General features: G+C 43.0%; 1 protein-coding gene across 3 annotated transcripts in view; it reads left to right on the top strand.

Moving 5' to 3' along the window:
- ATP8A2 (ATPase phospholipid transporting 8A2) overlaps nt 1-17,476 on the top strand; it is a 334,991-nt gene that overhangs the window by 233,216 nt on the left and 84,299 nt on the right. For 2 of the 3 annotated variants that reach the window (XM_050897554.1, XM_050897547.1), the window contains one exon: nt 1,789-1,896. In XM_050897554.1, the coding sequence (XP_050753511.1) occupies nt 1,789-1,896 (108 nt within the window). Of the gene's footprint in view, nt 1-1,788; nt 1,897-2,354; nt 2,791-17,476 lie in introns of those variants that run through there. The other variant, XM_050897563.1, reaches the window with a different exon arrangement.

Genomic DNA, 17,476 nt, shown 5'->3' with positions numbered 1-17,476 from the left:
GGTGTCACGTCCTTTTGGGAAAGCAGCGCTGGTGCTGTTCTGCCATTGCATGGGGCTGGCTTTTGTTAAAGACAAATTCTTGCAGCAGCCTTGCAGTACTTGTTCTTTGGGGAGCTGAGCACTACAGTTGCTCACTGTGGCAGGGCTTTATTTTAGTCAGAATCTTGACATGAATTATCCCTAGTTTTCAGAAAAGCAAGTAGATTGAAAGGATAAAATCCCCCACTTCCTCCAAGTGTTAAAAAAAAAAATTAAAAAAAATCCTTCCAGTCTCTTAGTTTTATTCACATTAAAACTGAATCAAAAAATGTGGGGGTTTTGGGGGGGTGTGTGTGTTGTGTTTTGTTTTGTCTTTTGATAAAGCAGGTGCTGTTCAGATCTCCTGGGTGAAACAGTAAATAGCAAAACTTGAAAACAAGTCTTCCTGCCCACTTTGTGTCTCCAGGAAGGGGCCTATCCTATGTCCCGCTCGTTAGCCCAGCAACTTTTAGGGTTGAACAAAATTCCAGCTTTCTGAAAGTGCCTAGCAGAGTGTTCTTTCCATCGCCTCTGACGTTTTGCCATATGAATGCTTGTACTGTAAGGCAGCCTCCAGTTATCTGCCAGTCTGCACTGGTGCTGCAGACTCCTTGCTTGTTTGTTTTCACTGGCTGTGCTGGAGAAAGCTCTCCTTTCCGAGGATGCTCAGTGCTTCCAGAGGAGGAGCAATTTTTTCCTCCTTCCAGAAGTTTGTGTCTATCTCAGAGTGGGCAGAACACGATACTCAGTTAGACACTTCTTTGTTTCTCAGACATACTGTTCAAAAAGTCGACAAATCCAATCATCAAATAGAAAGTATAAAGCTGAGAACTAAACAAACACGCTGTGTCCACCACAGCAACCAGTGTGTGAATTCATTCCCATGTTCCTAAGCCCATATGTAATTAGTAATTAAGATTTATGCAGGTACTTCTCTGAATTGGAGCCAAAGTCATCAGCCACAGAAGTTGTTGGCATCCAAAAAAGCTGGAGCCAATAATGAGCTCAGTTGCTTGTTACAACTGAAATTACTGATTCCATCCACTGCAGTGTAAAAATAAAACAGCTTAAATCATCCTGAACGGCAAAATAGTTTGGGTGGGTAGGAAAAATTACTTTCTTTAATGCAACTGAAACCAAGTCTGTGCTGGACATGTTTTTGGTCACTTTAATACTACTTTTATTTACTCTTAGTAAGTGTATGGACTAAAGAACCAGTAAAGATGTAAACTGCATTGCATATCTGTAAATCACTTAGGACACCTTCAGAACAGAAAAAGCAAAGCTCATCAGTAGATGTTGATTGTGGTAGTGTATTACACAGCACTGAATCTTCCTCTGTGAAAGGTGAGTGGTGCACATGGCTTGTATGCATACACTCTGCCATAAGGGATTTGTCCATGTGAACTTTAACCTGAGCCTTTGAAAATTTCTGCCTTGATGTATGTGTTGAACCTGGCATGTACATGACGGGAAGCAGGAACTAGATGAGAGAAATCAGAGTTCCAAGGAAAATCTGATGAGTTTTTGGAGCTCCAAGTAAGACAGATTGGCTGAGAGGACTATCTGTCTGCCCTGTTGTGAGGCGAAGATTAAAGAGAAGAACTGGTTTATGCTGTTTAAACAACCTGTGCTACTGGCCTGAAACTTAAGTGTGGTAGACAGGGCTGAGTGAGACTGATAGAGACCTGAACAGAGAAATACCTATAGGTTAGGTGGGTGGAGGAAGTGCCCTGTGTTGACTCTGCTTCTTTCCCTGCTCCTTGACAGTTCAGTCACCTGGCCGTCTGGGGAAGCATGCTGCTCTGGCTGGTGTTCTTCGGTGTCTACTCGGCCATCTGGCCCATATTTCCCATCGCACCAGACATGCTGGGGCAGGTCAGTATGAACGCTTGGCTGCATGGCAAGCTGCTCAGCGCAGTGCCCTGCTGTCGCCAGCGCTGCTGCTTGCTGCTTCCTGAACACTCACACAATGCTTGGAAAGGAACTGTGTTCTAGTAAGAGTGCTTGTACTTCATCTTAACCTTTTTTTAATTCCTGCATTCATTTAGCGTAATCTCTTCATTGGAAGAGCTCTTTTTCTCCCCAAAAGTGACATCATACGTGATTATATGCACTGTGGATACTATATGACAATTCTCAGTTCACTTGGACAGCAGTGAGACTGGCTCTTTCATTAGTGCTTTCCTAGTAAGACTTTGTGTTTGACAAAATGCCAGGTAGAAATTTAGTTCACTTGTTTTGGGGTTTTGTTTTTTTTATCATGGGTTCTTTCTCTTCCATATATTTTGCTTTCATATTGTTCCTTTTTTCCTGCATTCATTTAAAATATCCAGAATTTACTTGAGAATAGGATGAGATGGTCAGAAGAAGAAGGGAAGCTGATATTTTACTGATCCCTTTATAATACTAGAGGAATTTTGGATTTGTTCCTTCAGCGTCAGCTGAGTTCCAGGTGGTGAAATTTTCTCTTCGGTGTCATTATTTGAACCCATGGTGATAAGATTGAGTCACGAGCCTGTCGGAATCACTCAAGAGCCTTGTGCATATTTAAAATAGGGTTTTACCATGAACAGTGAAGGACTTAATAAATGTATGGTAAAAAGTTACTCTGTAGAAGTGGAACTGCTGTCAAAATGACCAGAAAAAGGTATTTTGTAATAAGTTTAGAGTTTTCTTTAATGCAAAGATGCTGTTTATGATACAGAAAGAAGAAAAGCAAATTAATAATTTGAACAAAGAATCTAAGCATATTTAGCTCATGTCACCCTTGTGTAGTAGAAAATAATAATAAAAAAAGCCAAGGTTTGGGAAGCCAATTAGAGATTTTTGACGTTACTCTCATGTTTGTACTCAACAAGAGCAGTCGGGCATGATTTTGTTACTGTTCTGGCCTAATACATATTTTATTATCTTGTGCTAAAACACTGGGGATAATGGAGGCTATGGTAGGTTTTCATGGACAGCTTTTTACAGCAGAGAGTGACAGCTGACAGGCTGGGATCAGCAAGTGACTGACAGACAAAGCCTCAGTCCTCTGATAGTATTTCATGGTGATCTTTGTGTGTTTCACAGCACATACAGCATCAGTAGCTCTAATTCACATTTTCATATATCAAGCAGAAATTTGACTGGAGTATCATGCAGACCCATGAACTGCTTGTCCTCCACAGCAGACTTGTAGTGCTGCCATCTAAAACATGAACAATAAGATGAGCTGTTCCTTCATCCAAGAAGGGTCACACTATCAACTTTAGCTTGGTGTTGCTTTTTTTTTCTCAAAAGTAGCTCCCATTTTTTTTAATTGCAACTGCAACAAAATTCATATTGTGTTTGTCATCAACATTTGCTCCAACATAAACCACAGGTCTCAGAACAAAAGCTTCATGTTAAAAAGCTTTTGGGTTTGCTTGAATATGTTTTTAGAAAGTGTTTCTATTTAAACTTTGGTTTCATGCTCTGGTTTTCTGACATTATGCTTTGAGAAGTGGTACTAATATCTTGCTGAGATGAAAATAATCTAATGTACTTTTTTTTAATGGAGAACACATTTACTTTGATTGAGTGTCTAGTCTGGTACTTGTGGAGCTGTGTCCCTGGGTCAGTAATCATCAATCAAAGATGTTAAGGATTGTTCATCATTCTAGAAAGACACTTTTTGAATACAAGCCATCAGAAATAATCTGTTGTATGGCTTTCAGTGTGTGCGTGGGGTCAATACCATTCTGTCACAGTTTTCTTGTATTTTTAAGAGAAGGAGCAGCAGTGGAAGAGAGTGGATTTTTTTGTTTCCTTTATCTTTTTGTAAAATCAAGGAAAGCACCCAAGGTAAAGGGAACTTGCTTCCCACTCGCATTAACTTATACGAAGTCTCTTGAGTAATCGGTTGCTGTCATAAAACCAGCTTATGGTGAAATGAGCTGGGATCGTGCTAGGCTCTAGTCAGTAAAATGAATTGCCTTGCTGCTTCCCAGACTTAAGCTATTCCCTTACTCTTGTTATCTTCTTTTCTGCATTTACAAGTAATCAAGGTATCTTAAAAGCTTTGTTTTGGTTTTAAATCTTGCTAGTGTATTTATCTTCAAATAAACTGAACTCAAGAATGTTTTATATCCTCATACTATGCACATCCAATAGCACATGAAGGGAGCTGTTTTCAACTGTAATACTCACCTAGCATCTGTGCCAGCCAGGACTTTGTCCCATCAGTAGAAGGCATAGGAGGTGCAAAACATTTTATTCTGTCCATTCATCAAATGTCAGCATGGAGCCTTGCAGACTTTTAAGTATGTGAAAAGATGCTTTGTTTCTGCTGGGATTTATTAAACCATTTTCACTAAGTATTTCTTTCTCTTGCCCATTATATCTTGAGCATTCTCACAGGGAAAATAATACCTTTTTTTTTTTCCTCCTTGAGGGCAAAGGGAAGCAACTTAGTTATTCTCTGTTGTCAAAGAGTCAACGTATTTCTTCTGTTTCCACTACAGTATTCATAATAGAATACATGTGACATAATAAGACAAAGCTGTGATAAAAATCTCAATAGTCCTTAATAGAAGTCTTCCAATAGTATGACATCTGGTACTTCAGAAGTAAACTCTCTGGCTGTTTTGGGGGAACCTTTTCAGACACACAAATAATATTTTCCTTTAATAGTATCAGAAGCAATAATGTAAGACCAAGGAAGCCCTCTGGTAGCTCTCTTGGCTTTCCTGAATATTTGTATTTTTTTAAGAGAAGTTCTTTTGTATTTGCAGAGAACAGTGACACTGAGCAAAGTCAGTGCCTATTTTTTTTCTTGCCTTTGGAGCCAGGATACTTGAATGGGAGCTGACTGTTTTTGAATGAGCGCTTCCAGATGACGGTATTTTGTACAATATGTAAATCCTTTCCCACCTTCCAGTAGTTATGACTTACTGTCGCAGATTGTTGGAAACAAGTAGATGCCTATGTTTTTTGAAAAATGCTTTGATACTCATTAATTAAGAGGTGGTGCAGAAATGTGCTGCTCTAAGGATGTGAGCGCCTTTTTTAATTATCCTTTTCCTGAACTTTTAGGGCTTGTGGCTCATAACCCAGTGGTATTTTGTTGACCAGTATGTTAGCCATAGTCCTGCCCTCATGCAGTCTTGGGTATTATGTTTGCCTGGGGGATGGGGATTTGGTGCCCTGAAGGGAACAGTGAGCAATAACATTTGTGCTCACTTCTTGCATATGTCATACAGGTGGTGTGAGTGAAATACTGCTCGTTCTTTTCTTGTCTGGATTTCTTCACAGGAATTGTAGCATACTTTAGGTTTATGGCAATAATACTACATTGTATGGGATCAAAGTCTGTGTGCAGGTATTCCCACCCATGCACATACCTAGATACCTGTACTTGAAAGCATGTGCATGTATACAAGAGGATGTTATGTATGTGTATGAAAGTGATCGTGCTTTGAGTCTTGATCCAGACATCATCTGAGAGGAATAAAAACATATCTTCCTTCCCCACCCCAAGCTAAAATACTGTATTTTTAGTGTTTTAAGGGGGAGTGGGGGTGGCAGGGAGGGGGTGTTCCCGTCAGCCCTCTGAAGCATCTGTTATTGGTTGTGGATGAAGAAAGGACAACTACTGAGCTGTGATTTTTTTTTTTTTTTTTAAATCTGTTTCCCTTAATGTGAGTGTTGGGTTTTGTCTCTGCCTCATTAGTTGTTGTTACCATTAAGGAAATGTCTTTAGGAAGATTAGTATCAGTCTCAATTCTTTCAGCGTGGAGGAGAGGGAGTAAAAGACTGGGGGTTTTAATCTGGTTTTGAGAGGGTCATATGGTGTGGTTAAGCCAAAGTGCAGGTTAGTAATTTCTAGATTTTTACACTTTTGCTTTGTGCTGTATGCGGTCATATCTCAGAACTGGGGTTTAAGAGTCATTTTGAATTTGGAACCCATTATTTTGATCTCAGGACGGCATTAGGAAGCCCTGTCTTATCTGCGGCCTCTAGCCTCCTCACGGCTGGAGGTTTTGAAGTTGGAGCTGCTGCACTTCCCAGTTACTTTTGTACAACTGCAGTTGAGAGAAGATTCATCAAAATCACAATCCAAATAATTGTACCACCAGCTCTGCTTCTGCATAGTGGAAACAGCTACATGTAAGAGCTGCTTTCATAGCTGTAATGGCAGGCGTGCTTTTTGTTTCCTAGTGCTGCCTACATCCTTGACAGAAGATATTTCTTTTTTTCCAGCTAAACTGTCAAATTCTTGCTAGGTTATTTGTCTACTTACATGAAGACTTTAAGGAAGCTGTGCATCAGCTTTACCTGGATTAAGGGTGCTTTTTAAAAGATCCCAGTAACTGAGATCTCTGGTTGATCCCATGTAATGTGACAGTAGCAGGACTTACTCATATTAACGGTTTGTCAAGAAAACATCTACCCCTCTTAGCAAATCTTCTCATTCTTCTCTATGAGTATGCCATTAGGAAGACAGGTTCACCTTAGCTATTGCACTACGTTGTTGGCTTTTGAGGGCGGGAGATGATCTAGAGGGTCTGATCGACTCTGGTTGCATGGCCAGTTTTGTAGCTGGCCTTCAGTCTGAAGCTCTCTTAAATCTTGCTGATTCAGTTCTTGCCAAAGCATGTGAGAACTTCATGGTTTGGAAGACTTGGAAACAACACAAAACAAAACCAAAAAATCCTGGAGGCAAGATAATAATCATTATTGCAACGTAATAAACAGGTTTCACATTACTGCTCTTTCAAATCCACACTGAAATACTGACAGCTTAATGTGCATTTTCGTGTTTTCCAGAATATTTTTGCCTTTCTCTCTACTTCTGAATCTTTTTCCAGAGGTCTCAGTTGTTGTTCTTTCTGGCTTCTCATGTTTCCGTAGTTTGGTGCTAGTTAGAAAATTGGCCGTTCTGATTGTGGTTTGTTTGTCTGCAATCAGTTGCACATTACATTGTGGTGTCAATGTTTTGGTGGGTGGAAATGCTTCATCCAGCTGTTAGGCAGAAATCAGAGTTTGCCTGCAGATTGAGGTCCTTAATGCCTGCTGATTGTGTTTGTTTTATTATTATGCACAGCGGTCTTGATGGCACTTGATGTGGTTTTGGAACTTTTTCTGCAGTTTTGGACTAGGCTCTGAGCAGACAAATTAGACTAATGAAGCATGCATATATTTTTAAGCATCTGTTGAAGGAGTGGGTTTGTTTTTATGAGCCACACATGGCTTTCAGAAATTAATCTCTTGCTTCTAGACCCCTGGCATTGTGTTGTTCTATGTCATACACTAGAAAGATGAAAAAATTGAGATAAATGAAAACAAATATTTTAATAACTGCTGAATGTGAAACTAATAGATTAAACATGCTTATTTTCTGGAGGATAACCCCCAAAACATGCCACTTCACCTATTTGGCAACTCTGCAGCGAACCTGTCCTAAATATTTGTAAAAGATGTCCCAGACTTATTTCTCCTTTGGAAATATTTCATGAAGGCTTTAAAGCAGGACTGTATATGCAGCTGTGCCCAGCACTGTGCTGGCATTTCCTATATAGAGCCATGTAAAAACAGGGTTAAGCCATGAGTATAAAAACTCGTTCTGGTTTGGGAACTGGCAGTGCAGAGCAAGGCAGTCAGCTGGCCTTCAAACTTCTCTGAAGTCTTCATGTGCCCACCTTCGCTTCAGTCTTTATTCCTGCCCTGCAGAAGAACTGTGGCTAGCAGGCTAGTGTGTTAGATGGGGGAGCAATAGGAAAGTGAGTGGAGATAAATGGTTACTTGTAGGTTGTACAGATGGTGCATAGGGTGTCAGCTGGTTTTCCTTCAGTGTTGCAGTGTAACCTGGATGCTAGCCACGCTGTCTGGCCAACGTCTGTTTGGAGATCAGGTAGCGTTAACAAGTTTAAATGCTGCTCAGTAGCTTAAATAGAAATACAGTGTGCACGTGGAACATTTACACTTCTGTGTAATTGGCAGATTGTCCAAATTTATTGCTTTTGGAGTGGGGTATAGCGGTGTCCAGGAGCAAGCTCCTTCACTCAGGATGGAATTATCATTCCATGGTAATGGACTGTGCTTCAAAAATTGCATCTTTTTTCAATTTGGAGTCCAAGGTTGCTCAATGTCCTTCAAAACTTCCCCAAATCACTTTTTCATATATTTAAAAGTAGCGAAGCCTTGTTGCATGGTCGTGGAAAGATGTTTGGAAGATATCCTATTCAGTATTTTCTTAATTAGAAACAGCTGGCTTTTAAATATAGAAAAGCAGCTACTGTGTTGTACCAGAGGCAGTGTGTACTAATACTCATGTGTACAAAAAAAGTCTGTGTTTTGAGCCCTGTTGACGAGCAAGGACAAACTAAGAATGTCTGAATTGCCATACTGGATCAGAGCATTTCTGATGTAGGCTGCGTTCTGAATTAGAAACTTGAGGAGGAAAACCAAACATCTCTGCAGTGTGGGTTTGTCATGTATGACAAGGGTTTGCATGCATCTTGGTAAAAGAAAAAACATTCTTTCTGTTGGATAGCGTAACTGGAGAGTAGCCAAACAGTTTTTATGCCTCTTGTGAAGCGCTCAGCCTCTGTGGCATCTTTTGCAGATCAAATTTGTAGGCTAGCGGTGTGCTACATGAGGGGTGGGTAGGGTGGGCTGGAGGGCAATGCAAGAGGCTTCATAGCCAAGAGATTTGGGTCTGCATCTGCATGTGTTCACTATTCAGCACTCCTGTCTGCAGTTGTCGTACGGGGGAACCAGCCACGTTTCCAGGCAGTGTGAAGGCATTGATCAATATCCTGTTCCTATGTGGAGTTTATAGCCTAAGTGATCTGGCATGATGAGGATGGGCAGGAGAGAGAGGACATGAAAGTAGAGAGATCAATATGCTGTTGTTCCTATGATCTCTAGGACACGAAGAAAGGAAGGTTGTAGGGTAATTGTGTATGTAAGATGGTTTTTAAAAGATCATTTAAGCTCATAGCAATGAAGCTGTGGCTTCTTTAGAAAGTAAGAGGAGCAGCAGATGGGATCTGTTCCAGAGGGCAGGAGGTGACTGACTGTGAGTTGGAATTAGTGGTTTTATAGCTTGCTTTGGTCACACTTAAGTCACTTTGTTTTCTGATGGATGCAGGAAAGCCCAGATAGCAGATATTTGGGATTTAGTTGGGATGTTGTTTTTCCCTTCATTCCCTGGGGACAGGAGGGTCATGTTTATGTTTTTATTCGAATTTACATATTATAAAGGGGTTTTGTTTGTGGGGGATTTTTTGCATGTTTAGCTGAATTTGTGCTCTATGCCACTGTTTCTTTCTTGTTCTGGTTGGGTTGCATTTTTGTAAGACACAAGCATAACTATTTCATATGGGAAAATATTTCCAGATCAGTTTGAAACATACCTTTATTCCCTTTCCTCCCTGCAGTATAAGTTTCATGAGATCATTTTTTCCCAATTGTATTATGTCAAAATTTGATCCAAAAAGCCCTGAGGAGTGGAAATGATCTCTTATATTGTTCTAAGGCAAATGTGGGTACACAGGCTTCAGGAGTAATGAGGCTGGAAGGAGTGCAGCCCTCCCAAGTCCCCTGCCCGCTGCCGTGGGTCAGCCGGTGCAGTCTGTCCCCTATGGCTTTCCCACTAACTTGACAGCTGGGGGTAACAATGGTATCTTGTGCTGCTTCTCTGTTGGTGGATGTGGCTGACAAAAAGCAATCCTAATCTGAACGCTGTAAGTCTTGGGAGTGCCTTTGGGTGTCTGTGTGGGAAGTCAAACTGCACCTGCTTGTGGAGTGTAATTTCTCATTTAGGTAGGTGTATCACTTGAGCTGGTATTTCTATACCAGTAACCTTGTCAGAAGGCATAGGAAGGAGACTGTGGAAAAGAGTAACAGTGTTATAGCAGTGGTGCTAAGCAGGTACATACTTACACTTCCACAGAGCTGTATTTTCTTTAGAGTAGTATGTGATTCAATAGGATTAATAGGAAACAAGGACAGAGAATAAAACAGGTGTTGTCCATAACTTAATGCCTAAAGGGTGAAGGAGCTGCTTGTGATTAGATGTGCCACCATTGGTTTCTGTAGCATAAAACTCAACTACAGCACCTCTCAGTAGCTTGATGTTGGGAAGCGAGTTTCTTTCACCACTAAGAGCTGCCGTCTCTTGCCAAGCATCTTGCAGGGCTCCATCTTGCAGCTTGGGACATATCTCCCTTTTCCAGTATATGACTGAAGGCAATTTGGTGCTTACTGTAGAGTCAGCAGGCCAGTGCAGAGAAAGCTTGGACAGTAGTGTTGTCACACACACACACAAAAGACAAGTAAATATAAACATCCTTTCTCTATAGCATGGAGTGCTTTTTGGAGGATGCTGGGGGAGGAGAAGGAAGGATTCAGTACAGTGGCTGAACTGTAGAATAAATGTTCGAATTGATGCAAAACGGCTTTTTTGTTTTCAATGTGTCAGCCCAAATTCATGGTGTCAAACAGCATTTCTCATTTCTCTGAAGGTACTTCTTACCCTGTTCAGCAACTGGGAGATGCCAATTCATTTCAAAGAAATGAACCAGAACAATATTGTATGCAAACTTATTTCCTTCATCTCATTCTCTAAAGTGATGGACTCATTTAGATTGAAATCCTGTGTTCGGAGCATTTCTCATTTTCAGAAGGTTTCTGGGAAGGAAGAGGGTGAACACCTACCACCCATAAGTTCCACCTGTAACAGTCTGTGAGCTGCACCCAGTACTGAGCAAATGAGATGCTGAGGGAGTAGGATTCTTAGTTGGAGAGAGGGCAAGGAATATAAAGGGTAAAATGAAGAAACATTGGCTTTCAAAGTTTCCATGCCATACTCAATTCATTGCTTGCCATCGCACGGGTGTGCAAAATGTGTGAGTGACTAGAAAAGAATGTAGTGTGGTTAGCAGAGTGTAATTTTAGAGTCTACAAAAAAATGACTATCACCTTTGCAAGGACTACTTTTGTGCAATATTTTGGTGTAAGCATCTGTTTTAGTAAACATCTAAAAGGTTTTATTTTGGTATTTCTTTTATTAGTCCTGTGGTTCCTGTATCTGTGTAAGCTGTTGCTTGCAGAGTTTTATGCAGCAGTGTATGTACATACACTAGAACAGCCAGTGTTTGGCATTTCATTTTCATGTGTGGAAGAAATATTCTTGTATTGGAGTTCTGAGAGAATTTGAGAGGTGTACCAAAAAGGAATATTTTTAGGCTATTTCTAATTCAGAGAAGCTTGAGAATTAACCACTTCAAGCTTTGCTTCAACAGAAGCTGCATTCAGGGAAGGCCTTTCCAGTTTCGTAGAATCATAGATGGTTTGGATTGGAAGGGACCTTAAAGATCACCTAGTTCCAGCCCCTCTGCCATGGGCAGGGACACCTTCCACTAGACCAGGTTGCTCAAAGCCTCATCCAGCCTGGTATTGAACCCTTCCAGGGATGGGGCATCCACAACTTCTCTGGGCAACCTGTTCCAGTGCCTCACCACCCTCATAGTGAAGAATTTCTTCCTTACATCAAATCTAAATCTACCCTCCCTCAGTTTAAAGCCATTACCCCTTGTCCTATCACTACATGCCCTTGTAAAAAGTCCCTCTCTGGCTTTCTTGTAGGCCCCCTTTAGGTACTGGAAGGCTGCTATAAGGTCTCCCCAGAGCCTTCTTGTCTCCAGGCTGAACAACCCCAACTCTCTCAGCCTTTCTTCATAGGAGAGGTGCTCCAGCCCTCTGATCACCTTTGTGGCCCTCCTCTGGACTCACTCCAACAGGTCCATGTCCTTCTTATGTTGGGGGCCCCAGAGCTGAACACAGTACTCCAGGTGGGGTCTCACAAGAGCAGAGCAGAGGGGGAGAATCACCTCCCTTGACCTGCTGGCCATGCTTCTTTTGATTCAGCCCAAGTGAAGTTTCTCCACTCTAATGATATAAGTGTCAGAGGAAGTGATGGTGAATTTCTTTGATAGTGTCATACAGTTGACTTTCATTGTGCTTTTATAAAATTGGATGCCAGTATAAAAAGAAATTTCAAAAAATGGAGGAGGGAGAAGTGAGCATATGGAGTAACAAGATAAATATCTGGTGGGGAGCAGAACAACAAAAAATAAGGCTCTGTCAAACAGTTTTCCTTAAGTGCTTATAAAAAGTGCTGTTGTCATTTGGGGTTAGGTAGAATCTCATTGAGCTGATGGGTCTCACCACTGCTGTTCATTCAGAATATATGTGAAGAGCAGTTGAACTCCTGAATCACTGGCATCTTCACACAGACCAAAAGATGTATGAAAAGCAGCCACAAAATCCAAAATGTTTTCCAAGGACCCAATAAACATTTAGTGGCAAGTATATTTGATTTCAACTGTGTGTAAGGGAGAAAATATTACTGAGGGGTGTGGAATTATATTGAAGAGTTGGAAATAGTCAGAGAGGGGACAGAGAGCGAGCTTCTAAGTGAAATTACTGGCTGGGTTTAGAGCTGGGACTGTGAAGAGTAGGTGTCTTCTGGTCCTTTGATGTTAGAAGTCAGAAAAATAAGTGTTTATCATGCTTTTCCTGTGCAAGCAAGCAGAATTGTTTTAAAGCCATATAGAGTCTGCATCAGCTTCTAATGAAAGTGGCCTGCAAGGAGTCAAATTAGCCAAGTGCTGGCTGTCACAGGCAAGACGAAGTAAATGACAACCTGTAGTGGATCTGGATACTGGGGTTTATTTCAGAACCAGAGCACCTGACATTCTTACCCTACTTGATTGTTCTCATTTGCTTTCTCCTACCATGGCATTATGTTCCTAGGTCTTGACTTCCCTTCCCTGCAGGGAGGTCACTGCTGGCCTGGGAAAGCTGGGCAGAGAGTTGGGTTGATTTGTGCTGTGCCCCTGCTGTCAGTGTTGACCACCCACAAATGTTACTGGTCAAGGTCCCTGGCCATTCCCCAGCATTCATGTCTATGCATGTCCCTGTTCTCTGGGATTTTCTACTACTTCCAGGATCTTTCCTGCAGCCAGCATCTTCACCTTCTTTCCAGACCCTCTCCCCCATTTTTTCCAAGACAAATAATTTCTTTTCATGGACCCTTCTTTTTGGCATGGAATCCCAAGCCCCTGATTTTCCTCATCTAAATAGTCTATATGCAGAAGCACAACACATGATCAGCCTTGTAATTGGGGGTAGTATCTCATATCTCTTTATTAAGTCAGAGGGTTCAGGCCATGCCACTTCTGTTTATTCCAAATGTTACCAAAATTTACAACCAGTCTGTACCAGTTGCAGCTAGAGCAGACTTCTGCTCGAGAGTTCAAAATTTCGATTTTGGACATTCAAAGATGCACACACACCCTCCCCCAGTTGTTGGCTGCCTTCATGCTTTAAGCTACTTTCTGCAATGGGATGTCAAGCAGTTTTGTATGTATTGGTTTCTGATGCTGTATATGTGGAAGAGAATTGACATGTGCCTCAAAAATCAGTCTTACATTCTCCAGCAGGAGTAAGTTTTTCAGGAGAGGCTCATCCTGGGATGATCCTTTGAACTCTTCCCATCCCAGAGTGCCTGTCTGCTCTGTGATTGTGGTGAGTAGCTGTGTCTCTCTGTCAGTCCTACTGATTTTACTGGAACTACTTGAATAGTTTCTATTTGTAGGCGTTGCAAACTCAGGTCCATAGAATTTGTTGTGGTTTCAACCACAAGTCCTGAAATATATCAATTTCTTGTTGAAATATACTTAAGGATCTTGTTAGTCTTGTTTAGGGGAGGGAAAATCCTCTCCATCAATCAGCCTAACTGGATAGATATGGTGTTGTGGGAACTTCACAAGAGAATACTCTTCCCAGAAAGCCAAACTACTGTGCGCCAAGCAATCTGTTTTTTCCTGTGGATTTAGGGGTTTAAAGTGTTGCTGAAATCATAGAATCGTTTAGGTTGGAAAAGACCTTTAAGATCATTGAGTCCAACTGTTACCCTAGCACTGCCAAGTCCACCACTAAACCATCTCCCTAGGTGCCACATCTACACCTCTTTTAAATACCTCCAGGGAGGGTTAGTCAACCACTTCCCTGGGCAGCCTGTTCCAATGCTTGATAACCCTTTCAGTGAAGAAATTTTTCCTAATATCCAATCTAAACCTCCCCTGGTGCAACTTGAGGCCATTTCGTCTTGTCCTATCACTTGTTACTTGGGAGAAGAGACTGACACCCAACTCACTACAACCTCCTTTTGGGTAGTTGTAGAGAGTGATAAGGTCTCCCCTCAGCCTCCTTTTCTCCAGGCTAAACAACCCCAGTTCCCTCAGCCGCTCCTCATAGGACTTGTTCTCCAGACCCTTCACCAGCTTCGTTGCCCTTCTTTGGACACGCTCCAGCACCTCAATGTCTTTCTTGTAGTGAGGGGCCCAAAACTGAACACAGCATTCGAGGCGCCGCCTCACCAGTGCCGAGTACAGGGGGGCGATCACTTCCCTAGTCCTGCTGGCCACACTGTTTCTGATACAAGCCAGGATGCTATTGGCCTTCTTGGCCACCTGGGCACACTGCTGGCTCATATTCAGCCAGCTGTCAGCCAACAGCCCCAGGTCCTTTTCCACCGGGCAGCTTTCCAGCCACTCTTCCCCAAGCCTGTAGCATTGCATGGGGTTGTTGTGACCCAAGTGCAGGACCTGGCACTTAGCCTTGTTGAACCTCATACAATTCGCCTCGGCCCACCGGTCCAGCCTGTCCAGATCCCTCTGCAGAGCCTTCCTACCCTCAAGCAGATCAACATTCCTGCCCAGCTTGGTGTTGTCTGCAAACTTACTGAGGGTGCACTCGATCCCCTCGTCCAGATCATTGATAAAGATACTAAACAGAACTGGGCCCAATACTGAGCCCTGGGGAACACCCCTTGTGACCGGCCACCAACTGGATTTAACTCCACCACAACTCTTTGGGCTCAGCCATTCAGCCAGTTTTTTTACCCAGGAAAGAGTACACCCATCTCAAGAATGCTGTGGGAAACGGTGTCAAAGGCTTTACTAAAGTCTAGGTAGACAACATCCACAGCCTTTCCCTCATCCACTAAGCGGGTCACCTTGTCATAGAAGGAGATCAGGTTAGTCAAGCAGGACTTGCCTTTCATAAACCCATGCTGACTGGGCCTGATCACCTGGTTGTCCTGTATGTGCCCACGTGATGGCCCTCAGGATGATCTGCTCCATAACCTTCCCTGGCACCAAGGTCAGACTGACAGGCCTGTAGTTCCCCAGATCCTCCTTCCGGCCCTACTTGTGGATGGGCGTCACATTTGCTAACCTCCAGTCAACTGGGACCTCCCTGGTTAGCCGTGACTGCTGATAAATGATGGAAAGTGGCTTGGTGAGCACTTCTGCCAGCTCCCTCAGTACCGTGGGGTGGATCCCATCCGGCCCCATAGACTTGTGTGTGTCTAAGTGGTGTAGCAGGTCGCTAACCATTTCCCCTTGGATTATGGGGGCTTCATTCTGCTCCCTGTCCCTGTCTTCCAGCTCAGCGGGCTGGGTACTCAGAGAACAACTGGTCTCACTATTAAAGACTGAGGCAAAGAAGGCATTGAGTACCTCAGCCTTTTCTTCATCCTTTGTCACTATGTTTCCGCCTGCATCCAATAAAGGATGGAGATTCTCCTTAGCCCTCCTTTTGTTGCTAATGTATTTATAGAAACATTTTTAATTGTCTTTTATGGCAGTTGCCAGATTAAGTTCTAGTTGGGCTTTGGCCCTTCTAGTTTTCTCCCTGCATAACCTCACAACATCTTTGTAGTCCTCCTGAGTTGCCTGCCCCTTCTTCCAAAGGTCATAAACTGTCCTTTTTTTTTCCCCTGAGTTCCAGCCAAAGCTCTCTGTTCAGCCAGGCTGGTCGTCTTCCCCACCGGCTTGTCTTTTGGCACATGGGGACGGCCTGCTCCTGCGCCTTTAGGATTTCCTTCTTGAAGAATGTCCAGCCTTCCTGGACTCCTTTGCCCTTCAGGACTGCCTCCCGAGGGACTCTGTCAACCAGTCTCCTAAACAGGCCAAAGTCTGCCCTCCAGAAGTCCAAGGTAGCAGTTCTGCTGACCCCCCTCTTTACTTCTCCAAGAATCAAAAACTCTCATCATTTCATGATTGTTGTGCCCAAGACAGCCTCCAACCATCACATCACCCACAAGTTCTTCTCTGTTCGCGAACAACAGGTCCAGCAGGGCGCCTTCCCCAGTTGGCTCGCTCACCAGCTGTGTCAGGAAGTTATCTTCCACATGCTCCAGGAACCTCCCAGACTGTTTCCTCTCTGCTGTACTGTATTTCCAGCAGACATCTGGTAAGCTGAAGTTCCCCATGAGAACAAGGGCTAGCGATTGTGAGACTTCTCCCAGCTGCTTATAGAATATTTCATCTGCCTCTTCATCCTGGTTGGGCGGTCTATAACAGATTCCCACCATGATATCTGCCTTGTTGGCCTTTCTTCTGATTCTTACCCATAAACACGCAACCCCATCGTCACCATCATTAAGCTCCAGACAATCAAAAACACTTCCTAACATACAGGGCTACCCCACCGCCTCTCCTTCCTTGCCTATCGCTTCTGAAGAGTTTAGAGCCATCCATTGCAGCACTCCAGTTGTGCGAGTCATCCCACCATGTTTCCATGATGGCAACTATGTCATAGTTTTCCTGCTGCACAGTGGCTTCCAGCTCCTCCTGTTTGTTGCCCATGCTGCATGCACTGGTGCAGATGCACTTCAGTTGGGCTACTGATCCTGCCACCTTTTTGGAGGGAGAAGCCCTAATTCCTATGTGACCATTCTCAGGTGCTTCCGTAGTTTCTAACACATCAATAAGCCTTGTGTCTTTGCTGCCACATGGATCTCCATCGCCTGCCTCCACTGAGACGGCAGACCAAAGGACCTCGCTAGCACGCTGTCCCTCAAACATTGGTGTGCTGCTGGCAGGCTTATCTCTAGTGAGCCTGGTTTTATCCCTTTCCCCCTTCAAATCTGGTTTAAAGCTCTTTCAATAAGCCCTGCTAACTGCTGTGCAAAGATCCTTTTCCCTCTTTGGGACAGGTGTAGCCCGTCCGTTGCCAGCAATGTTCTTGTCTATGATGCTGGCGTAGTGCTGATGCAGCAAATTTATCATTAAAGATTTTAGTTCCTTTTCTCCCACTCTTCTAGTAGAAGTATATGGGTTTTGTTCTATGTCTTTCAAGCCTCATGTAATATACACAGTGTGTGAGAGAGACACCATACAGGGTGATAATAGAGGGAAGAATGGGCTTTGTTAGTCACCTGGGTATGAATATTTAGAGAAATATTTTTGTGCTCTGTCTCTGACATAACACATGGGAAACGCTGCGTTGGTCTGGTTAGTGGCATAACAGGAGCTTCCTGTATGTGATGTGTCCGTTACAGTACCCACAGGGCTTGTTAGTGTTGGGACCCCTTATGCTGTGGATGCAGAATTTCAGATTTCCAAGGGCAGAAATA

The sequence above is a fragment of the Gymnogyps californianus genome, chromosome 1, assembly GCF_018139145.2.
Source record: "Gymnogyps californianus isolate 813 chromosome 1, ASM1813914v2, whole genome shotgun sequence".
In the NCBI taxonomy this organism is placed as follows: domain Eukaryota; kingdom Metazoa; phylum Chordata; class Aves; order Accipitriformes; family Cathartidae; genus Gymnogyps; species Gymnogyps californianus.
The sequence above is the reverse complement of the archived record's forward strand: the minus strand, read 5'-3'. Positions and strand labels throughout refer to the sequence as shown.